This window comes from Rhamphochromis longiceps, linkage group LG6 (genome assembly GCF_057381845.1).
Source record: "Rhamphochromis longiceps isolate RC_006_pf linkage group LG6, R_longiceps_female_GT1.1, whole genome shotgun sequence".
In the NCBI taxonomy this organism is placed as follows: Eukaryota; Metazoa; Chordata; class Actinopteri; order Cichliformes; family Cichlidae; genus Rhamphochromis; species Rhamphochromis longiceps.
The window spans coordinates 25614814-25639782 of NC_140562.1; the positions used below are offsets into that span (position 1 = coordinate 25614814).

The window sequence follows — 24969 nt, forward strand, 5'->3', positions numbered from 1 at the left end:
CCCCATGCACGGGGCGATCGGCGGTAGCTAGTTAACGGAGATTTGCCGTGTTGTGGCGTTAACGTCATTTCAACGAGATTAACCTGAAAACACTAGTGGGAACACAACAAATATGACTGCACATTTATGCCGACATCATCCTAGTGCAAAGACAAGTGAAAGCAGACAAAAACAACAAGCACACATGCTACAAACTTTACCCGAGTCATTTAGACAGCCGTTAGCACATGATTCTCCTTATGGGGACCTGATATGTTTAATATGCTGCTGAGAATATAGCCCAGAAGAAGCGTATAGTATAGCTTTTATTTTGGAAAGAGCCATTTCTCTGTAATAAACTCTTTTCCAAAGATGAGTGATTCCTCAATCAGATACAGGGCTCGCAATATCGCTAGCCCGACGTCCCGGGGCTAGCGATTTTTCCAGTCGGGCTACCAAAATCTATCTCTTCCCTGCCCGTCGGGCTATTGTAGGAAGGAAAAATATATGTCAATGCTTTTGCATTCTTTCGGAAATGTAGCTGGGTAATTATGTCATTGGCATCGGTGAGCCACTGTCAATATGTGACATATTGAAATCGCGTTTGAATTTGTGCTTGTTTTTTGCTTTCACTTTGCAATCGCGTGAACTGTGTATAGAGAGCGACAGCACTGATCTGTGAGTGATGATAATTTGTGCACCAATTCCTCTGACATCGTCTTATTAATCGTTAGCTTACTATGCAAACATGACAAGTGAAATCTCCGCAGCAAGCTTAAACATGTAAGAGGTTGATCGCGCAGAGAATCGCTGAGCTTATGTGAGTGCGTGTGTAAAAGCAGGAGGATATATATTTTAGTTCTGCTGAGCCAAATAAGACAGGTCAGGGTGAAGAAGTGACAGCCAAAGAAAAGCTTACCACAAAACGGAAAAGTTATGACAAATCAGACTATAAGGCAAAAAGAAAGTGCAGCTTTATGGACAAAATAATTTCTGTGGCTGCAATATGATGAGCTATATAACCAGGGGTGCACATAAGTGGTCCGCATGTGCGCATTCGCTGTCAAAATAGAAAACACGCACAAGGGTTAGGGTTAAATTTAAAAACTGTACTTTTGAGTTAAAATATATATTTATAATTTTAATAAATGACAAATTTAAAAAGGCATGAACATTTTTTTTTGTTCGAACCGTGACACCAAAGTATCGAACCGAACCGAACCGTGAATTTTGTGTATCGTTGCACCCCTACTGGACAAGTCCCCAAGAATCTGTACCAGGCCCCTAACGTAAGGTCTGCGAACAAGTTACATTTTTCCCCGAAAAGAACAAGTAAGGTATATAGTGTGCTTTCCTTTTTTGGCTTCTGCCAAAGTCTGAAGACAAAAGCTAGTACCACACTAAACTGTCGTACTCAGGAGGAGGTGGTGCCCCCTTGTGGTGTAACTTGGGATATCACTCCATGAAGGATCTGTGAGTACAAGAAAATAATTATTAGAATATAATGTGTTAAATTTGCTTAGATGAAAGGGTCCAGCAATAGATCAGAGGAATAGGGAAGGATTTGTTTGTGTGTTTTAGTCTGGTTTAGCTGTAGGCTTGAGAGTGTGTGTGTGTAATTGTGTACAGGGAAAGGAATTTATGGACACTGGGGGTCTGCCTGTCATAAAAGGAGACCGGAAGCTACAGTTGGGGATTGCTGATGCTTGTACCTTTAATAAAAACTCATAATTATTATAACGTAGAAGCAGGTTTGCAGGAGACTCTCCACATGCTTATCTGTAAATGTAAGACAATAAGAGGCCAATGGCCCAGTGGATGCAGAGTGGAGGTCTCAGTGTTTGTAATGTTAACTCTGTTTTGTATGTTGTCAAAAGGAATTTGGTGTAGCTTGGGTGAGGAGATTACTTTTATGACCATCATGAAGTCACGTACACAGAGACACACACACAAACACAGAGTGCTTTGACTGTTACACTCACACACCCACATGCACACACACGGGTACGCACACACACAGGCACTCATGTGCTCGTGCATACACACACAAACACAGAGTTTGCAGTACACCATGAGGGTTTTATGATGGGGTCGCTTCTATAAAGCTGACTGTAACAAACAAAGGAGTGGAAGATTTGCAGAGGGACACCGGCCTTGCACATCTCCCCTTCTAGAAGATGCATGCTTAACTGAAGATGAATAAAGGTTTTGTGAAAATGACTACTGAGTCCGGTGCCGTCTCTGGATGCCTCGAGGAATAAAAAAAAGAACCGGGGTGAAACTGATTTCGTAACAGATCTATCACTGAATCCAGGAGTTAGGACCCTTATTTAACAAAATTACAAATGAAAAACATTTAAAGCATAAAAAATAAGTAAAGCGCACAATGTTACTTGGAGTTCTAAAATTCACCAGCACTGACAGCACACTGAGAGACGCACACTGTAGCTGTGTCCCACCCCCATATTTAATATTCATTCTAATCAGGTTTTGAATGTTTGGTGTGTTCACCCTGGAAAATGAAAAAAATAAAAAACTTAAAATGTCCTTAGGGCATCACTGTGCGTGCATGCTAAGTACTCTTTTAGTTTAACTTTTTGAGATGGCTTTGATGGACACTAGACTCCCATAATGCACTAAATAAAGGAAATTAGATGTCTAATGTTTGAAAAGCTCCAGTAATAAACATTGCAGCCATTGCCCATTTTTACAGGGAGTGACATTTTAAATCCTATCTGACAGTGAAAGCAGACATTTTTATTTCGTTCTTCTTTTTAAAAAAACAAAACAAAACAATAAGAAACCTGTTGGTTGTGCCTCAGGACACACACTCAGCAAATTGTTTTTGTTTGCATTCATTTCGCATTCATGGAAACGAATTGTCACATTTTTTGGTGAGAGTGAGCACAAGTTTATAAGTAATGCATTTCCACAGGAAGCAGAAAAAGCAGGGGCCATCACCATGCCAACTAAGACAGCAGAGCTTTTTATTTTTAAAAAAAGCAACAACTGTTTTTTAATCCAAACCATGATCTTTTAACTAATAAGTTGTTTTTATTGCTTAACCCTTTAAAGCAGCGGTCCCCATAATTGTCAGAAAATTTTAATATTTTGAATCATCTGAGAAATTTCCATGAATGACTTTTCATTTGTATTGTATTTGCTACATCTGGATTTAAAAAAAAAAAAAAAAAAATGAAATCCTTTAAAAATGTATTACGCAATTATTTGGGTTTTTCAGGAGGGGGAAAAAAAAAAAATCACACTGATGATGAAGTCTCAAAAACTCACGAAAAAAAACTGTATGTATCAAATATGGTACACTAAGTGTTAAGGAGTTAAATCAAACAAGTCAACAAAAAGCAGTGTCTTTTGTTAATTTACTATTTAATAAAAATATAGGTAACATCTAATCATGAATCTTGAACTACTGACCTCAGATTTAATTAGATGGCTACTTATTAGTCTAGTCAGCATCATGGCTGAACTTCACTGTACTTCTTAAAGAAAGCAAATATGTAACCCCTGCAGCAGTTCTGTCAGGGCTCTGTGTGCAGGCAGCGTAGATGAGGACCCAAACGCAGGACTCAGAGACTGAATTGTAACTGAAAACTTCAGCTTTATTGCTGGCGAAGAAACAAAACATGAACTGAAACAATGAACCCGACGAACAGAAACACACAGGCACAATCTGAGGGTACGACACGACAGAGAGCAAAGGCAAACACAGGGCTTATATACACAGGGGAGTAATCAGGGAATGGAAAACAGGAGGGAGACACAGCTGGGAGAGATTAGGGCTAATGAGACAGGGTTGAGCGAACCTAGACACACTGACATAAGACATAATCCCTCTCTCGCGCTGCTGTGGAGAGAGTGAGCAGCTTCCGGTTCCTTGGCGTACACCTGGCTGAGGATCTTACGTGGTCAGTACACACAAACAAAACAGTGAAGAAATGGTAAATGGCCTGCATTTGTATAGCGCTTTTCTAGTCCATAGGACCCCAAAGCGCTTTACACTACATTCAGTCATTCACCCATTCACACACACATTCACACACTGGCGATAGCAAGCTACATTGTAGCCACAGCTGCCCTGGGGCACACTGACAGAGGCGCAGCAGCGCCTCTTCTTTCTCAGGAGACTGAAAAGATTCGGCATGAGCCCCCGCATCCTCAGGACCTTCTATCACTGTGCCATTGAGAGCATCCTCACTGGATGCATCACCACCTGGTATGGCAACAGCACCGCCTACAACTGCAAAGCTCTCCAGCGAGTAGTGCGGTGCTCTGAACGGATAATTGGAGGTGAGCTTCCCTCCCTCCAAGACATCTACAGGAAGCGGTGCCTGAGGAAAGCGGGGAGGATCATCAAGGACTCCAGTCACCCCAGCCATAAACTGTTCAGACTGCTTCCATCAGGAAGGAGGTTCTGCAGCATCCGGTCCCGAACCAGCAGACTGAGAGACAGCTTTTTCCATCAGGCCATCAGACTGCTGAACACTTCATAGACACCTCAGCTTCACTACTGGAACTTTAACATTATGCACTCCATACTGTACAGTAACACCACTGTTTTGCACGTGTCTCACTCTGTATATTTTATTTTATTTATTTTATATATTCTATTCATTGTTTACTCTATTTAATTTGTAAAATATGTGTACACACACACACACACACAGAAAAATATTTAGTATACACATCCAGAAATGCATATACTATTATATATTGTACATATATTTATTAGTTTCAGATGTAGCCATTCTTGTATTTTGCTTGTTTACATTATTGTATTTTGCACAACTCTGTTGCTTGTGAAGCTCGCACACAAGAATTTCACTCACATGTGCTGTACCAATGTACCTGCACATGTGATGTGACAATAAAAGTGATTTGATTTGATTTGAAAATAAAACAAGAAATAATTCACAAAGACGCCGACTAAGAAACACGGACTTTACACGGGCAGAGCTAAACCTAAACCCGAATAAGCTGGAACATACTAAATATCATCATCATCATCATCATTGCCTGACGATAGATCAAGAAAATAACCAAAAATCAAACCAAAACATGAGAACTCAAAATGCTGGATCAAAATGACCCAGAACTGTGATAAGTTCCTTGTCATTTGACCACTGGGCTTTTTAGGCTGGGGTTTGTCCAATATAGCTTGAAATGCATTTCCTGAAAGTGACTCGTGACAAGCCTTTGAATGCTGGGTCCTTATTCTTCTGTGTTTGTATGAATGAAGTCTTCAACAGGGTCTCTCTGATATTTCACTTTTGACAGCTTTCCTTTTGTTTCTAGAAACATTTGTTGTTGTTCTTGTTGTTGGTTTTGCCTTGGAGACCCCTAGGGGTTTTTTGTTATGCTTTTTCTTGTTTTGTTTTTTTTGCTTTCATATTTGTTCATGATCATTTTCTTACATGTTTTTGTTAATTGGCATTTTCTGAAATAAAACAATAACAGAGTTGGTGGTGAATTAGGATCTGTTATGTTAAGTCCTGCAACACACTGGAATCCAAGTTAAGGACTTAATAGTCTGCTATACGGTGTCCTGTATGGGCCAGCTTTGACCCATGAGCCACAGTTTAAATCAAATTTATTGATTTAAATTTGACTGAGCTGCGAGTAAATATTGTAGTAGGTAAGTTTGACTAATTGACTAATTGGTTGTTGTTTAAAATACCAGCATTTGCTGGAGAATTTTCAAGGTTCAGTCTGCGCTATAGAAACTAACAACGCTCTGTGCTTAAAATTCCCAGAAATTACAGTTCAGTTTGTTCATTTCGACCTTTTGCAGCTATTTTGAGTCAACTGTGTAAACATTTTTAGTTACAAATGTCAAATGCTTGAGCACTATCATTAGGGATGCAACGATACCAATTTCTTCAAACCGATACGATACCGATCCTTGGATGTGAGTACTTGCCGATACCGAGTACATAAAATGATACGTCTACCACACACACACAGAAAAATGCAATGAATTGGAAGACAGATTTTATTTTATTCTCTGTCAATAAAAAATAATAAAAATGACCACAGAAATTACATTTCAAGCGAAAAATAAACACTTCTCTTAAATTATCGCAGTGTCCACATTGTAAACAAACAAACAAAATAACTAAAGTGTTTTGCAGCCTCCATTTTTCAGAGGGACATAACATTAATGAACCTATTGCAGAGTATCCACATTTTAATTTAAAAAAATAAAATAACTGAACTCCTTGGGTCTCTTTCCCTCTTTCAGATTGAAAAATAAACACTTATGTTCAGAATAAAACAAATAAAACTTAGGTTTCAGAATAAAATAAACACTTTTGTTAAGTTATTGCACAATGCCCATATTATATCCAAACAAAATAACAGTGAACTATGTGGCACTGTCTACAGCTTTCAGATTCACATAACATTAATGAACCACCTATTGCAGAGTGTCCACATTTTCATCAAACAAAAAAAACTTCAGTCAGCAAGCAATGGTGTGACCTCCGAACTAAACTGTTTTTGGGAAAGTGAGAGGCAGGTTATTTTTGATGAAAATAATCATCTCTGCATGATCAGCTGTGAGCCTGTTTCTGCTTTCATTCACAATGTGTGACACTGAGCTGAACAGCCTTTCACTATCTACACTTGTGCATGGTGCTGAAAGGTATCTGCCCGCCACTTTAGCCAGGTTTGGTAACCGCACTTTATTAACCATCCAGTATTGTAGAGGTTTGTCTTCTCGTAAAATTGCGGCCTCTCCAAGATATGTCTCTAACTCTACAGTAGAACCTACCGCAGCTCTGCCCACCGATGCGAATGCCTGCTCATCTGCAATTTCATCAAACATGCTGTCCAGACTAGTTGTGGGCTGGTCACTGCGTGCTTTTCCTGAAGGTGGTTCATTCAGGTCATGATCCTCCTCTCCAGGCAACCTTAGCAGCTCAAGTTTTAGCATCTCCTTGGCATTTGCAGCAGTTGTGGTGCTGGAGAAAAAACGATTTTTATATCTAAAACAGAGAAAGAAAAAAGTTAGCTGACAATAGGTTTGCTCACCATTTTTTTTTGCAGTAACAGTTACATACACAGTCATATTCACATACAGTCAAACAGTTACACACACACACAGGCACAACACTCACCTGGGATCGAGTAGCGCGGCGATGCTATAGAGTGGGTCTTCCTCCACATCAGTGAACCGTGTCCTGACAGCTGCAGCCAAGGTTCCCTTCATTGCTTTGATCCCATGGTCCTCGCCAGTCTCCCTTGTTAGAAATCTGTGGAGCACAGTGACGGCTGGAATGACGTCTGCAGCCATGGCATCTGCAGAGCTGACTTTTCGAGTTAACTCCTCGAATGGACCCAGAACAGATATCACCTTCTCCAGCAGTGTCCACTGGTGAGCCGTGAGCATATCAGGGAGTCCATATTCAGACACAAATATTCCCAGAGCCCGTTTCTGCTCGATCAATGACTGTATCATATAAAAGGTGCTGTTCCAGCGGGTCTGCACGTCTTGCTGGAGCCGCTTCGCGGGCTGGTTGATCTGTAATTGAATGTCCTCCAGATGGGAGCTGGCCAGAGCAGAATGTTTAAAATGTCCAACTATTTTGCGGCCAACTGCCACCGCATCAGCAACACTCTGTGACAGAAGGCCCTTATGAACAACCAGCTGGAGAGTGTGAGCAGTACAAGGTAGGCTGGGCAGCTCAGCATAACTCATGGCCTTTATCATATTTCTTGCGTTGTCCCGGAGCACTATGTGGACGGACGTCTTTGGTATGTCCCAGGTTTAAAGCATACTATCGAAAGCAGTTGCGATGTTTTGGCTGGTGTGCGAGCCCCTGAACGACCTTGCATGTAGTGTTACTTGATGACGAACAAACTTCTCATCAATCCACTGCGCTGTTAAACTGAGGAGCGACATCGGGGACACACTGCTTGTCCAAATGTCGGTAGTGAAACTTAAGGCTGAAACCTCCTGCAAGAGGTTATGCACGTGTTTTTTTACCTCTTCAAAAAGTTTTGGCAGCATTACGTCCGTGTATTACGTCGAGTATGCTGAGAAGACGGCGAAATCCTACGTTTTCTGCGACCGACAGTGGCTGGTCATCCAGAGCGATAAAATGAGTCCGAGCCTCTGTTATTTTAACTGCTCGTGGATTTTCTCTTGACATTTTTCATCGCTTTTCCAAAACCCGAGTTGAAGTGGGCTGTTCTGGTCTTGCGTTAGCCTTAGCAAACTCGGTGTACTCCAGAGCATGATGTGTCCTCAGGTGTTTTATTAAATTGCTTTTATTGAACGATGTACTCTCCTTCCCTCCCCTGGACATCTTACTGGTACACAGTTTGCACTCGGCCTTGCTTCTGTCATCTTCACAAATTTTGAAGTAAGTCCACACTGCTGACATTTTGTTTAGCGTAGCTACAAGAGCCGCCAGTCTCACTCGCCTAACCCCCTGGCGACATGTCCCCCTAGCGGCCAATCTAAAAAATTACCACAGAAAGTACAGGCCACCCTCTGATTCATGAAGTAAGTTGGTATCGATTCATGGTATCAGTTAACTTTTGCGAGTATGAGTACACGCACATTTTATGGTATCGGCCCGATACCATATAATGTGCATCGGTATCGCTGCATCCCTAACTATCATACATTTTCTTATGAAACAGCAAAGAGGTAGACTTAAAAATCTAAGAACTATTCCTCCAACGCTGGAAAATACTCAAAATAGAGAAGGGAGGCAGAAAACACAGTTATGAATCAGAGAGCCCAGATCAACGGGGCCAGATCAAATTGTTACCTGCGCATAGTTAGCTTTCCTGAGTCAGCACTGGAGCAGACACAGTGAGAAGAAGCTCTCAAGTATCTACCACAATGAAGCTAAAAAGGTCACTAATTATTTAAACCAACATGGATGAGAAGTTATTTAAGTACAACACAAGGCTCACAGCCTCTAATTTTGAGGCAAGCGTGAATTTTCCTTTGAAACTTAAAACATGTGTTACTAGAATAAAAAAAACCTCCCATGGTACATCAGTAAGCTTAAGGTACAAGGTACTAAATCATGATTATCCAACACTAAAGCTGCAATATGTAAAATAACGATTGGTTTGTTTGTTTTTTTGTTCTGGGAGCTGTTCAAGGTGTGTACTTTTTCTTGTTTTGAGTCGTGCAAGGTAATGTCAAGAAAGTTTGAAGCAATTCCAGACACATCTGTAAAGATTACAGTATAGAAGCTGCAAGGTTGTTGGATATATCAACTTCTTCATAGAAGTGTGTGGCAGTGTGTGGTTGGTGGCCCGGCTGCATGGGAGGAGTGGAGTAGCAGGTTCAGGGCGTGGTGTCAGGTGAGGCTGATCTTCACAGCCACCTGCACGACCCCACAGCCAGGTAACTACAGCCTGGCCCCACGCTGGGGGAGACTCGGCTGCTCAACACAGTGGTCCTTGAACAGTTTGTTGAGTGACTCCCGGTCAGGACAGTGGAATGGTTCCGTTGTCACAAGCTGGCAAGCCTCAAAGTTGTGTTGACACTGGCAGATGACCACCTGGTGGAGTGGCCACCAGCGGGCTACCGATTAGTCCTGGTTCCAGGACCAGAGCACTTGTGCTGAAAATGCCTGTAAATGGAGCTGGGAAAGGTGTTCCAAGTCACTAGACCTCCGAAACCCTTGCAAAGTCCAGGACACGCATTATGCATACCGGTAAGGTGCCAAGGGGGTGCACGTCAAGCTATGGTGGATTCAAGCTGTATGCAAACCCTGGTCCACCAAACCCTGCTTCATCCAGGGGCATTGCTGTAGGCAGAGTAGGTAGAGGTTTGATGCATGCATGGGGACATCCACAAATATCTCTTGGTTCCACTGGAAATTAGGTGCATAGAGTGAAGGCTCTGGTTAGTTTGCGCCTGATACACTTCTTAATTTTGGGAACAGAATGGCCCAGGTACAGTAGGTTAATGGGACAGTGTGTCAGGGTGTGTTTACAGTGGGCAGGGACATGCAGGGTTGCTTTGTGTTATTTCTGGTGGATTATGCAACATGATATCCTGAAGAGGTGCCGCTGCACACCAGTTCTGGAAAGAGTGTGGCGCAGACACTGTTTCAGGCCATCTCCTGAGTCGGCATCCCGAAAGAGATACTGACTTACCAGGGCACACCGTTCATGTCTCACACAGTAAAAGAAATCAACATGTAGCCAAGTACAGGACAGGGTAGGGGAAGTTAAAGTAAGATGGAGAGAATGGGCCAATAGCTAGATTCGGATAAAGTGAGTTGCGTGGAGAAGAATGACTGGAGCCACAGGTAAAGTTGCTATGAATTGTATTAAACTATTTAGCAACAATTTAACAGCATTTCATAAACAGGAATGAAAACATAAAATAAAATACAGTGACAGCAATAATAATAACAATCAGAATCCTATCTGAGCTCAGATATGTCAGTCTTGCCGGAGTTAATAGTCAGTGTTCAGTCAAGTCAAATCCAATAGGTCAAAAGTCTGTGATTGGTGCAATTTCGTCCTACCGCACTGTTGCAATTGTTTGTGAGAGAAGAGCAACCTGCCCTTCTGGGCCAACTCGGAATGGCTGCGGTTCGGTTCAAAGGGAAAGGCTCGCCATCTTCCTCGTCAGGAAGAAATCCAGGTCTCACGATCCCATAAAAGACCTAGCCAGCACACTTCTAATGTTCAACTCTCAGAGAGGATCTTGTCCACTTCATCCGCTCCCGTGCAGATCTCGATGGTTTCAAAGTCCAAAATGTTCACAACAAATCAGGTCCGTTTCTTCAAGGTCCATGCAGATCTCCGGTATGGATATTTGCTCAATTTATCAAGTTAATAGTTATTTTCCAGCAACAAGCTTGGCGTTGAAAATCAGCGATGGTCTCGTGCACCTCCGTCTCTCTCTGTGTCTGAGCACATGTGACGGTACAGAGCAGGGGAAGGCGGGGCTTGTTCCTTCCTAACCAGTAGGGGTGTTAAATATACTCTTTGGGGTTTTATTCTTATATTTATATTATTTATCTTTTACTATTGATTTACTTTAGCTCAACTCACTGATTAACAGAGTAATGATAAATCCCAATTAACAATAACATGTTGTAGTGCATTACTGACTCGTGTAAACTCACTGGGTTACAAACAGTTGCTGGGAATTAAATCTATTTGGACTACCCTGAGACTGACAGGCTGGTGGAGCGGCTGAATAAGACGTTAAAATCCATGATTCGTAAGTTCAAGAAAGAGATTCAATATAAGTCCTGGACCTGAGAGCAAAGCTGCACACGTTGGGAAGGTTATCACAAGAAAATATTTGTTCCAGGCCCAGGAATGTCAGCAGCACCTGTACAATAGAGGGGCTAAACTCACAAATTTCACCGGGAGAAAAAGTGCTTGTATTACTCCCTCCTTCTAGCTCAAAGTTGCTCGCCAAGTGGCAAGGACCCTTCGTGGTCACACAGCTAGTGGGGGACGTTGACTGTGAAGTCGTACGGTGAGATAGGGAGGAGTCACACAAATATATATCACCTCAACCTCCTTAAAGTATGTAGTGAGCCTGAAACTACTTCTTCAGTGAGCCTGGTTAAGGACGGTATGCTCACGGCCCAACAGGTTAAGCAGGTTCTCTAGAGAAGCAGTTTCAGGCTTTCTCTATGTTTTAAGGAGGTTGAGGTGATATATCTGTGTGATTTGGGGCCGAAGGTGCCAAATTCCACCATTCCTGCCTCCCTCCATTGTGATGATCATTTCGTACAGGCCCAGAGAGTGGATGTTTCTGCATTACAACAGCGGTTTGCAAATGTGTTCTCCCCCTTGCCTTCTCTGTACAAATCACATAGAGCACCATTTTTAAAAGCAAACCCTGGTGTGACGGTGCGTTCACGGCACAACAGGTTACCTGAGCACAAAAGACAAATTGTGCAAAAGGAATTGGCTGAAATGCTAAAGCTAGGAGTAATAGAAGAGACACACAGTGTTTGGTGTAGCCCCATAGTTCTTGTGGTGAAGAAAGATGGGCCTATATGGTTCTGTGTTGACACTGCAAGGTGAACGAAGTGTCACAGTTTGATGCTTATCCCATGCCCCGGGTCAACGAGCTCCTGGACCGGTTAGGCACTGCTCGTTTTTTCACAACGCTGGATTTAACCAAGGCAGATTCTCTTATCTAACGGTCCAAGGAAAAAACGACCTTCTCCACTCTGTATGGTTTGTACCAGTTCGACACACTTCCGTTTGCCTTGCTCAGAGGTCCTGCCACCTTCCAGCGCCTCATGGACAGGGTGCTGTGTCCACAGGCTACATATGCTGCTGCCTACCTGGATGACGTTATCATCCACAGTGACACCTGGGTGGAGCATATGAAGCGGTGGCTGCCGTCTTGGAGTTCCTGAGGCAGGCGGGGCTCACGGCCAAACCAAACAAGTGTGCAGTGGGACGGAGGGAGGTACAGTATCTGGGGTACCACTTGGGGAGCGAGCAGGTGCGTCCGTCATTATTCTACGGTGCTGGCCTTCCAGCTCTGTTTGGATCACTCCCCACTGCAATGGCTCCATTACATAAAGGATGCTAATGCCTGGATCACACAGTGGCATCTGGCTCACCAGCCTTTTAAGTTCAAAGTGGTCCATAGGCCAGGGGCAGAGGTGGTCATTTCCGCTCTCGCTGGAGGGGGAGAATAGGCTAGGCCGGATCGGTCCGCAGCCTAAGTCAGGAAGTGGGGGTGTGGTTGGTGGCTCGGCTGCAGGGGAGGAGTGGAGCAGTGGGTTCAGGGTATGGTGTCTGTCCAGGACCTTTTTTTCCACAAGAAGCTCATAGTTTCTTTGAGTATTTCATAACAGTGAAAGGAGTAGTGGAGGGACATCGCAAGTGATTAAGCTAAGAAAACCTTTTTACTTCAGTCTCTCAGCAGACACCAACTTTCTGTTCATATCTGCATGCTCACAGAGTTTTTCTAAGTTTTACTTTGCTTCTAAGTTATAATTAATATTTTCATATTTTGTAAGATGAAAAAATATTACATTTTTAAATCAAATGTATGCTACTAATGAAACCGCACCACAAAAAATAACTGGGCAGTAAAATCTCTGGTGAGCCTCAGGCTAAAATCCTGGCATGAGAACTGCAGACTATTTTGTTGGATGAGGTTGATGTTCTGTCCTCTGTTCAGATATGGGTTTGAAAAGACGAGGGAGAAAAGCTGTAATAATAAGCAAACCAAATTCGATTGTATCCTGTACGGACTCTTGGTTCCTCTGGCACAAAGCACTTGGATTTAGTCTTTTTTTTCTGCAGTTTTCACTTAATAAGCTTTGCCTGGGGTGCTACATACTTCTTTTTTTCCTGTTTGTATTTGCACCGCCAATAGGAGTGATAGCTAAATGCGACAGAGGAGGACATGGCAGGAACTGTGTGTTTGCTGTGTGTCATGGGTTTGCGTTTCTGACAGAAAAATTCGAAAAGTTAAGCCCAGTTGTTTCCTGCTGTCACAAGCCTGACATATGTAAAATTATGGTTATTGCACTAACTTTGAGGCACTGACAGAGCAGTGGAGCTGATAATACACAAAATCAGTGTGATATGACCATATTTAGTCTATTCCAGTAGTCATTGGGCAAGAGACATGTACATACTGGACGAGTCACCAATCTTTTGCAGGAAAGACAGACAGCCATTCACACCTATAGTCAGCCAAACCCATGTGTGTCTCTGAACTGTGGCAGGAAGCTAAAGTACCAACCCACAGTGTAAACTCCACACTGAAAGGTTTCAGACTGGATTTAAACCAAGGAGCTTCTTGCTGTGCTAACCGCTCCACAACAACTAGTCACTTTGTGAATATTCTTCTCTCCTAGATATTCCACAATAACAATGTTTGTTTCCACAAACAAAAAGTGCGGTTATCAGCGTTTAGGAACCACAGAACATCAGGTGTGAATATCAGTAGATTTTTTTTCTTTAGGACACACAAATAATAAACAGCTTTCTCTAATATTTGGCATGTGCAGTTATTTATGAATCCATAATAAAATGATATGACGGTGCAGTTTAAAAATAATCTAGTTGTAATGCCACAACAAGTTGTGAATGGCTTATTCGCGCTCCGCCCTCTAGGATCAGCTGGTTGTTGGTTCCAAACACCTGTTGCCAACAGGTTGCAGAGTGCTCTCTGCTGGACAAACTATGCAACCTTAACACTCATGAGATGGTTAAAAGGTGTTTCTTTCCCGTCTTTACTTTTTTCAGTTTTTATTTGCGTCTGTTATAAATTCAGATACCTACTGAGCAGCTCCTGTAGGTGTAATGTGTAGGTGGCTAAGAACAATGGTAGTTTCTACAATTACAGATAAAAGAACTATAAAAAAGGCCTTGCTTGTTCTGTCTTCTGTATGATAGTTCTTATTGCTTATAAGCAACCCCGATGCTATATTTGTTTAATTTTAAAGACTTCGCACTCATCATCCCTTTTCCTCCTCTTCTCCCACTGATGGCTCCGAATGTTGCAGCAGATCGTTTTTGGTCAATTTTAATCCTAATAAAACCTGCATTAAGAAAAACGTATTTCTGTCCTCGTGCTGCTGGTGAGAAAGCCACATTTAATTTTAACTTTCAACAGTCCATGTCACTGTTGAATAATCACACCATGTAAAGCAGTTTATCTAATGCAGGTCAGATGACGTCATTTATTTGACTGATTTCCCAGGTAAGCACCAAGAGGTGGCCAAAGCAACTGGACCTTTGAGAAACTGCATTATTGAAAATTGTGAGTCTTCAGAAGAAAAGATATGAACTCCCCTGCAGCCTGACATTTTCAAAAAGCTCCTCTCTGCATGTCTACTGCGTTACTGTGTTATTTATGACTAATCCAACAGTCTACAAGCGGGGCAGATGTATATAGGTGCCACCTGAGCAAAATTGACCAGGCAATTTAGATGTTTTGTCTTCATTGAGACATTCCTCTAAAACAAGAGGCATGTTTTGCTTTCTTTAAATAAATTGACTAAATTCGCTGCCTTATTGAAATTCAAACAAAACAAACCCCCTCTTAACACCAATGCAGCTATCAACAATGTATGCTCTTCCACAGCAACACCTCACTTTTCTTTCATTTTACTTCTGAAATACATTCTTTTAAATATGTTCTGAATATCAGAGATTTAACAACCTGCATCAAACTAAATAAAATATTGATTTTTCTGCTCATGGCATCTCCACTCCACTCCCCCTTGCCTTTCTACCACAGTCAGTTGCTGAGGAGCTGAGATTCTCATTAATGCTGCTGCACTGCCTGAGTATATGTCATTTTGCCGTGGATGTTTTACTTTATTTATGCCTTGGAATGCATAGTAGCATTTGGGATATTAAAAGTTTGGATAAAATCTTGTGTTGGGTCAAATACCAACCCAATCAAAAACTTGTGACTTGGAACAACAAAGAAAATAATGTGCATATCTGTAATTCAAATCAACTCTGAATTGCATGATCACACCGACAACACAACATGTAACAATGCTGCGAGCCTTCCCAGACCATAGAAAGTTGAAAAACTTCAAGTCACAAAGGGCAAAGGAACTACTAGTGACACAATGTGGGCAGGGCACAAGATAAACTTTTCCATCTTCCAGGCAAGTGATTGAAACATCCACCAATGAGAGCACAGAATGCTGTTGAAATTTGACCTGGTAGTAAACACATTTGACTCACCTGGGCATTGTAAAGCCTTTGGATCACATCTGTCCATTTGGTTGTCCCATTGAGTGGAGGTCAATGGGAAATTAAAATTAAAATATAAATAAATATACACTTAAGAGTCTTTGATAAACTTCCCATCCGAGAATTACTATTTTTGCAATTTTTGTGGGAAATCATCAAACAGTTTATGTACATGCATGCAAATTAATTCAGCCTCACTATAAATGTGTTGGAACTGACATTTATGAGAGATGTGAGTTTGCTGGTCCTGAAAGATTTCAGCTCAGATTTAAAAAATAAATATAGAGTTTTTAACAAGATATGGATTGTAATATACAGTGGGGCAAAAAAGTATTTAGTCAGCCACCGATTGTGCAAGTTCCCCCACCTAAAATGATGACAGAGGTCAGTAATTTGCACCAGAGGTACACTTCAACTGTGAGAGACAGAATGTGAAAAAAAAATCCATGAATCCACATGGTAGGATTTGTAAAGAATTTATTCGTAAATCAGGGTGGAAAATAAGTATTTGGTCAATAACAAAATACAACTCAATACTTTGTAACATAACCTTTGTTGGCAATAACAGAGGTCAAACGTTTACTATAGGTCTTTACCAGGTTTGCACACACAGTAGCTGGTATTTTGGCCCATTCCTCCATGCAGATCTTCTCGAGAGCAGTGATGCACAATTCTGTTGCTTGTGAAGCTCGCACACAAGAATTTCACTCACATGTGCTGTACCAATGTACCTGCACATGTGATGTGACAATAAAAGTGATTTGATTTGATTTGATGTTTTGGGGCTGTTGCCGAGCAACACGGACTTTCAACTCCCGCCACAGATTTTCTATGGGGTTGAGGTCTGGAGACTGGCTAGGCCACTCCAGGACTTTCAAATGCTTCTTACGGAGCCACTCCTTTGTTGCCCGGGCGGTGTGTTTTGGATCATTGTCATGTTGGAAGACCCAGCCTCGTTTCATCTTCAAAGTTCTCACTGATGGAAGGAGGTTTTGGCTCAAAATCTCACGATACATGGCCCCATTCATTCTGTCCTTAACACGGATCAGTCGTCCTGTCCCCTTGGCAGAAAAACAGCCCCATAGCATGATGTTTCCACCCCCATGCTTCACAGTAGGTATGGTGTTCTTGGGATGCAACTCAGTATTCGTCTTCCTCCAAACACGACGAGTTGAGTTTATACCAAAAAGTTCTACTTTGGTTTCATCTGACCACATGACATTCTCCCAATCCTCTGCTGTATCATCCATGTGCTCTCTGGCAAACTTCAGACGGGCCTGGACATGCACTGGCTTCAGCAGCGGAACACGTCTGGCACTGCGGGATTTGATTCCCTGCCGTTGTAGTGTGTTACTGATGGTGACCTTTGTTACTTTGGTCCCAGCTCTCTGCAGGTCATTCACCAGGTCCCCCCGTGTGGTTCTGGGATCTTTGCTCACCGTTCTCATGATCATTTTGACCCCACGGGATGAGATCTTGCGTGGAGCCCCAGATCGAGGGAGATTATCAGTGGTCTTGTATGTCTTCCATTTTCTGATGATTGCTCCCACAGTTGATTTTTTCACACCAAGCTGCTTGCCTATTGTAGATTCACTCTTCCCAGTCTGGTGCAGGTCTACAATACTTTTCCTGGTGTCCTTCGAAAGCTCTTTGGTCTTGGCCATGGCGGAGTTTGGCGTCTGACTGTTTGAGGCTGTGGACAGGTGTCTTTTATACAGATGATGAGTTCAAACAGGTGCCATTCATACAGGTAACGAGTGGGGGACAGAAAAGCTTCTTACAGAAGACGTTACAGGTCTGTGAGAGCCAGAGATTTTCCTTGTTTGAGGTGACCAAATACTTATTTTCCACCCAAATTTACGAATAAATTCTTTACAAATCCTACCATGTGAATTCATGGATTTTTTTTTTCACATTCTGTCTCTCACAGTTGAAGTGTACCTCTGGTGCAAATTACTGACTTCTGTCATCATTTTAAGTGGGGGAACTTGCACAATCGGTGGCTGACTAAATACTTTTTTGCCCCACTGTATTTAACCACTTAAGTCAGGAAGAGTGAGTGCCTACTTTGTAAAGAGTAGAGTGCTGTGTTTAAGCATTACAGTTTGAATTTGACTGATGCAGAGCGAAAACGCACATCTGACCATTTGCTAGCAATGCTGCAAGTGCAGCAAGGACTTTTCACCAAGCTTTACAAATCCAGGAATGGAGGAGTGGAGACCAGCTTTGTGATTTCCCACAAACCCACCGTAAGCCACAGTGAGACAAAAGAAGCATTTGATAATGTGCCCCTCTCCAGGTGAACCGTAACAAGTTTGATTGAGGATTTTATGGGAAATGTGGAGTGAAAAATAACACTTTTTACTCTTTTTATCCTGGGCTGTGACACAGTCCAGTTACTCGTCTTTGCACTTGGGATAACAGAGTTTGGGATTATGGAAGAGCTGGCAGCAATGCATGGAATGAAAGGCACTAAAATCTGACAGGAAAAATAGCAGTAGCACTTTGTATCACAATAGCCCTGCCAAGTATATAAAATTTGATACATTTCTTTTTGTGAGCTTTCAAGACCTCTATATCGTCAGTGTGATTTTTTTCCCCAGAAAAACCTCAATAAATTGCACCAAAATTCCAAACATAGCAAGGACAATACAAAATAAAAATCATACATGTAAAATTACTTTTTTTATTTAGAAAGTTCAATAAACATTACAGTTTGAAAAAATAGAAATACCACACACACACACACACACACACACACACACACACACACACACACACACACACACACACACACACACACACACTAATTGCCCTTCATAGATAAACTTTATTGTCTGCTTCTTTGATTTATTATAGCAAGTAAAATAAATATAAAAATAAAGACTGAGACACAAACTGAGCCTCATGGGGTCACAAACTAGTGTACTCTTAATGTTGATTCCAGAAAAAATTGAAGGTTTTGTGAAGGACATTCAGCAGGAAGTCTGTTCCAAATCAAATATGCGAATCCATCGACTGTGGTTACCACTTGGGGAATAGGGAGCACCCGAAAGTACTAGTGATAATAAAAGTGGAGTAATTGTCTCATGTGCTCACAATATGAAAATGGTGACTTCCCAGCATATAATTTTCTGTCTTTACTATGCTTTATACTCAAATACTTTTCACCAACTGTTGCTGTTTTACCATTGCTTTTGTGCATCATAGAACTCACAGAGACTCTCTGAAGCTCCTAAGTATCCTTAAAATTTGAAAAATTGCACAGATTCATCCCCCCAACTCCCTTATAGACAAACCTGTCGTCGGTCCAGCGCGATGGCGGTGAGCGTGAGGGTGGAGACGTGCAGTGAGCAGTACTGTACAAAGCGACTGATGTGGCACATAGTTCTTCCAAACACCCAGGTGCTGTTCACAAAGCGGACCTAAAGGAGTGCACACACACAGGGCAGGCCAAAATGAGAAATGTCAACGGTCTCATCAGGTAGACACACTGGGAGGAACGTCAACTTTTAAAACTGCAAAAATGAGAAGTACTCTAAGAGCAGCCTAACATGGCTGCTCTTAGAGTACTTCTCTAGAGTACTTCTCATTATGATTATAATGATTAGCAGCAGAGGTGTGGACTCGAGTCACATGACTTGGACTCGAGTCAGACTCGAGTCATTAATTTTATGACTTTAGACTTGACTTGAAAAAATGTTCTAAGACTTGTGACTTGACTTGGACTTTTACACCAATGACTTGGGACTTGAATTGGACTTGAACCGGTTTACTTGAAAAGACTTGATATTTTACCCCAAATATAAAATTTAACATGCATATTATATAGAGATTGAAAATGTGACGTCATTCAGGGGTAGAACCGCAAAGGATTCTGGGAACTCGTGGCAAGCGGTACTAGCGCACGCAGGCTTTCAATTAAAATCAGTTATACAGCGATAAAAAGAAACACAAAAATGTCAAGAAGCCGTTGTATTATTAACTGCAATAGCCGGTCGCATGACAGCCACGGGAAGCCGACGGGTAAAGAGATCGGTTGTTATCGGATTACGTCGTTGAAGAGAAATTGTTCAAGCCATGTTTCCGAAGTAACAAAGATGCGACGGGTGGCCTGGATTGCAGCCATTCAAAGATCAAATATAACGTCCCAGAACACTCCAGCTCACAGGTTAGTCTGCTCCAAGCATTTACACGAAGGTCAGTGTTTTTTAGTAGTTAATACGTCATTTTCATAACATAATTGGTGATATAGGTTACAAGCAAGTCTGGCGCTGAACAGAAATTGTCGCGCTATGCTCCTTTATTTATTGTGCATAAATAGTGAATTGTCCTGACACAATATTGCGTTTCGCTTCTGTTATTATGGTACATTGACAAAAACATATGCTTTTATTCACAGGATAAAACAGGTTTTTTGTATCACTAATTGCCCAGTACGATTACAGCATACAGTATTATTGTCACTGCTACATTTCTGTGATGCTACCAGAAATTATTTCCACTACTAATTAATTACCGTTGAGCTCAAAGGTTATATTAATAAACGGTTAAGGAATGTGTATTTATGACGACGATTTGTGAGACTGGTAAACTTATGATACGTACGATGGTCTTTACTTTCTACACGGTGCATTTCAAGGTCCTGTACCCATCCGTCGGTAAACTGTACCTGGGCTTGTTGCAGTGACCTGAAGTTACTAAACTTCATGAGTGTGTGCACTCACTCCAAGAACCGTATGATTATAAATATGCATATAAATATGCTAAGATGAGATAGCTGACTTCATCTAACTAGCAAATGTTGTCCAGGCTACGTTGGTGATACAGTTTTTTTTTTAATGTGTATGATATTTTTGTCATGCGATTTTAAAGCCAGTCCTACAACCGCATCCAAGAATAACATGCAGCTTATCTCAGAACTGTCGGTGAAAATTATTCTTGGAGCTAGGTTTAATTGAGCTGCATTTTAAAGAGGTGCAATTTCACAATTTGTGTATATTTTCTAAGTTCACTATTTTGTCATGTGTTGAGAAAAACACAGATTTTAAAATTACATGGTCTAATATTTACATTTAGCATAACTGCAACATTATTTTTTCGTTTTTTGTTTTTTTTAAAGACTCGAAAGGACTTGAAATTCAAAGTTTCAGACTTGTGACTTGACTCGGACTTTTACACCAGTGACTTGAGACTCGACTTTGACTTGCCTGACATTACTTGAGACTTGACTTGAGACTTGAGGATAAAGACTTGAGACTTACTTGAGACTTGCAAAACAATGACTTGGTCCCACCTCTGATTAGCAGCCACTAAACAGACATGCGCTAACTATGTCCATACTCCAGTTCCCACAGCAACAATAAGCCTTAACTCTAAGTAACAGCTCTGGAATACTAGTGCACCAATGAGACAAATCAGAATTATTAGTAATTTTCTTGCAGTTCAGTGTAGACCCCTAAAAATAGTGTATGCCATGTGGGGAACATTTTGCTTTGTTATAGATTTTTTTCCATTGGAGGCTTTCATAGCATAGCAACCTTTTACACTGCTCTGATTCAGGTGAGGAAATGTCAGCAAAGATGGGAGCAATTTTAGACGCACCTGTAACACAAGATTACAGTTTATAGCCTGCACTGTCAGACATCCCCACTTGAGGTATGCTCCTGCTTCTTCTAGTGTTTATAATCACAGTTACAGTGACACATGCTGTACAGGTCATGCAGGATACAGCCATCGTGTTAGATTTTTCGGCACATATGATCAAATGTTCTAAATAGCCTAAGTGCACTATTTCAAAAAGTGCTGAAAGAAAATCTGTCGGAAAGAGAGAGAGAGAAGGTGGGGTGAGGGTGTGTGAGGCAGGAGTTGTTTAGTGATCCTTGGGGTAGGTAAGAATGGAGAGTAATATTGAGTTGCCTGGCATGCCACAGAGGGCTCATTCAAGGTGAAGCTTTTTTCTTTTTCTTTTTTATCTCCGTAATAACACATGCCAGTCCTCAAACTGGAGCTGCTGCTCCAGCCCCACTAATACACAAACACCAAGCTTTCTCTTTCTCTGTCATTTGCAGCTACAGTGCCTTGAAAGATTATTTGTCCCATTCGTGATCTCTTTGATAATCTGATCTCAGATTATCAAGTAAATTTTAACATTAGAAAAAGATAATCCGAGTAAATACAAAACACCATTATTAAACAGTGATTTCATTTATTAAGGAAAAGGGGTTTTCCAAACCTGACCAGCCCTGTGTGAAAAAGTCATTGATATCTATCAGTCTGAAATGGGTTACAAATCCATTTCTAGGGGTTTGTCACTTCAGAGAACCATTATCCACAAATGGAGAAAACCTGGAACAGTGCTGAGGTGGCCGATGCACCAAAATGACTCCAGGAACACATCAAAGACTCATCCAGGAGGTCACAAAAGAACCCAGAAAAACATCTAAAGAACTGCCAGCCTCACCTGTCTCAGTTTAGGTGAGAGGTCATCCATGGGAGAGTTCCAAAGAAAAAAAAACACTGTTGACCAAAACTAACATAAAGGCTCAAAAATCCTGAAGGAGAATGTCCAGCTATCAGTTTGTGCCCTGAAGCTTAAGTGCACTTGAGTAATGCAGCAAGACAATGATTCAAAACACTCTGGCACACACTTGGAGTGGGCTGGTCAAAATCTGGAGTTACATCCAATTGAGATACTTTGGTATGACCTTTAACAGGCTGTTCATGCTTGAAAATCCTCCAGTGTGACTGAATTAAAACAATTCTGCAAAGAAGAGTGGGCCAAAATTCCTCCACAGCGATGAGTGAAAGTCTCATTGCCAGTTTTTGCAGATGCTTGACTAAAGTTCTTGCAGCCAAGAGCGGCACAACCAGTTATTAGGTTTAGGGGGCAATTACTTTTCACACATTTTGTGTTTACTCTGGTTATCTGTATATAATATTAATATTATTGTTTGATTATCTGAATTTTTAAGTGTGACAAATATGCGTGACACTTTACTGCTGAACAATATAAGGAGTGGGAAGGGAAAAATACTCCATGTAGTCGGGGTTTCACTATACAAATGTCAAAAACACAAGTCCAAACTGAAAAAAAATGCTAAGTAAGGTTGTTAGAAAAAAAAATCCTTTGCATGGAGAGACTCAATTAGCATATATTCAGAAACGCACTCTGTTTCGTGGACTCCAACATGAGGTCGGAGGCTGGAGGTGGTGGGCTGCCCACGTCTGATTAAAGCAGCATTTTTAATAAATACATTTCATGCATTCAGAGTAAGTCCCAAACTCAATGTCAGCTGTGAGTTTGCAGGCTCCAGGATGATTCAAAGCAGGAGTGACACATTTTCAACCTATTAAATGCTCATTTTTCTAAACAGTTTTCTACCTCACGGGACGGTTTAGCTCCCAGCTAAAAACACTTTCAACTATGAAGCGGTTTTTTAATATTAAGTTGGTAATGGAAACAGGGTGTGATATTTTTTGCTTTAAAGTAACTACCCCACTCACACGAGATATATAATACAACACAGCCAGCCAAAGAGAGGTATCACAATGACACCACTAGCGCCATCTTTTGGTAGCAGTTTAATACAGAACTTGGAGCAGTGCTCGGAGTGTTGAGCAGGTTCCCCTAATTTGACTTAGTTTAATTATTGCAGGACATTATGGGGCGCCGTTTGTAAACTGAAACATGCCGAAATTAACAGCAACATTTTTCCACATTTAGCTCTAAATCTTACAAAAACATGTTTTTTCGAGTCATTTTTTTACAACATTTAGTAAAATATTTGTAACTTTTCATATTTAAAACAGGATTTTAAATGTTAAATCTAAATGTTAAATGTTAAATCTAAATGCTAAATGTTAAATGTAAATATTATATTTAAATGTTAAATGTAAATGTTATATATAAATCTAAATGTTAAATGTTAAATCTAAATGTTATATATAAATCTAAATGTTAAATGTTAAATCTAAATGTTATATATAAATCTAAATGTTAAATGTAAATATTATAGTTAAATGTTAAATGTAAATGTTATATATAAATCTAAATGTTAAATGTTAAATGTAAATGTTATATATAAATCTAAATGTTAAATGTTAAATCTAAATATTATATATAAATCTAAATGTTAAATGTTAAATCTAAATGTTATATATAAATCTAAATGTTAAATGTTAAATCTAAATGTTATATATAAATCTAAATGTTAAATGTTAAATCTAAATGTTATATATAAATCTAAATGTTAAATGTTAAATGTAAATATTATATTTAAATGTTAAATGTAAATGTTATATATAAATCTAAATGTTAAATGTTAAATCTAAATGTTATATATAAATCTAAATGTTAAATGTTAAATCTAAATATTATATATAAATCTAAATGTTAAATCTAAATGTTATATATAAATCTAAATGTTAAATGTTAAATCTAAATGTTACGGGAAACTAAATATTTAGCTAATATGCAAATTTATTGTACGGGTCAACGGAAATACCAAAATAAAAGCTTCAAGAAAACCTCCCGCGCTAAAGTGTGCCGGTCGCGGTCAGGTTCTGTGTTTGCGCTCCTCTTACGGTCACTTTTGACTGCCATGAGCTGCTTCGACTATTCCCTACCAGCATGTCCAGCGATTTAGCTGAAAACATTGGAAGAGCCGTTTTGTCGGCCATCCAACGATTCAGCGGTAATGCACCCTCGACCTCACAAACGCACCTGGACCAAGTAGACCTGCCGTCTCCACTGGGATACCATACTGCTCGGTAGGCCTTCTTACACATATCATTTAATTCATTTATCATGAAATTTCCCCTTGTGGGACTAATAAAGGTATGTTATCTTATCTTAGCTGACTGGTTTTGATATACAGTCAGGTTCATAAGTAGTTGGATACAGACACATTTTCTAATGTTGCTTCTGTACATTACCAGAATGAATTAAAAATGAAACTACTCCAATGCAGTTGAAGTGCAGACTTTAAGTTTTAATTCAGTGGGTTGGACTAAATGAATGCATAAAAATGTGAGGGGGAAAAATTAATTTGTAAACACAATCCTATCATTTCAGAGGCTCTAAAGTAATTAGACAAATTAAATAACTGAAAATAAAATGATAATTTCTATTACTTTATTCAAAACCCTTTGTTGGCAATGACAGCCTTAAGTCTTGAAGTCATGGACACCACCAGATGCTGGCATTCCTCCTTACTAAGGCTCTGCCAGGCCTTTACTGCATTGGCTTTCAGTTGCTGTTTGTTTGTGGGCCTTTCTGTC

The 24969-nt window shown here is 40.6% G+C and overlaps 2 protein-coding genes across 2 annotated transcripts in view; both read right to left on the reverse strand.

Annotated features, from left to right (window-relative positions):
* Positions 1-24969, reverse strand: part of gpr83 (G protein-coupled receptor 83) — a 45658-nt gene that overhangs the window by 11491 nt on the left and 9198 nt on the right. The window contains exon 2 of the mRNA XM_085408588.1: positions 18987-19112. Coding sequence (XP_085264714.1) covers positions 18987-19112 — 126 coding nt within the window. The remainder of the gene's footprint in view (positions 1-18986; positions 19113-24969) is intronic.
* Positions 6037-8430, reverse strand: LOC146668076 (zinc finger BED domain-containing protein 4-like). Its single transcript, XM_085408587.1, has 2 exons — positions 7116-8430; positions 6037-6983 (listed from the first exon to the last, which is right to left on the reverse strand). The coding sequence occupies exons 1-2, from the start codon at positions 7706-7708 to the stop codon at positions 6485-6487; spliced, it is 1092 nt and encodes a 363-aa protein (XP_085264713.1). The 5' UTR covers positions 7709-8430; the 3' UTR covers positions 6037-6484.

What these genes read in the sequence shown, in the direction of transcription:
- LOC146668076 (XM_085408587.1), bottom strand. Translation starts at nt 7,708, where the DNA reads ATGATAAAGGCCATGAGTTATGCTGAGCTGCCCAGCCTACCTTGTACT. An exon ending in GCCGCGCTACTCGATCCCAG is followed by an intron (nt 6,984 to 7,115) that starts GTGAGTGTTGTG and finishes TCTCTGTTTTAG; the next exon opens with ATATAAAAATCGTTTTTTCT.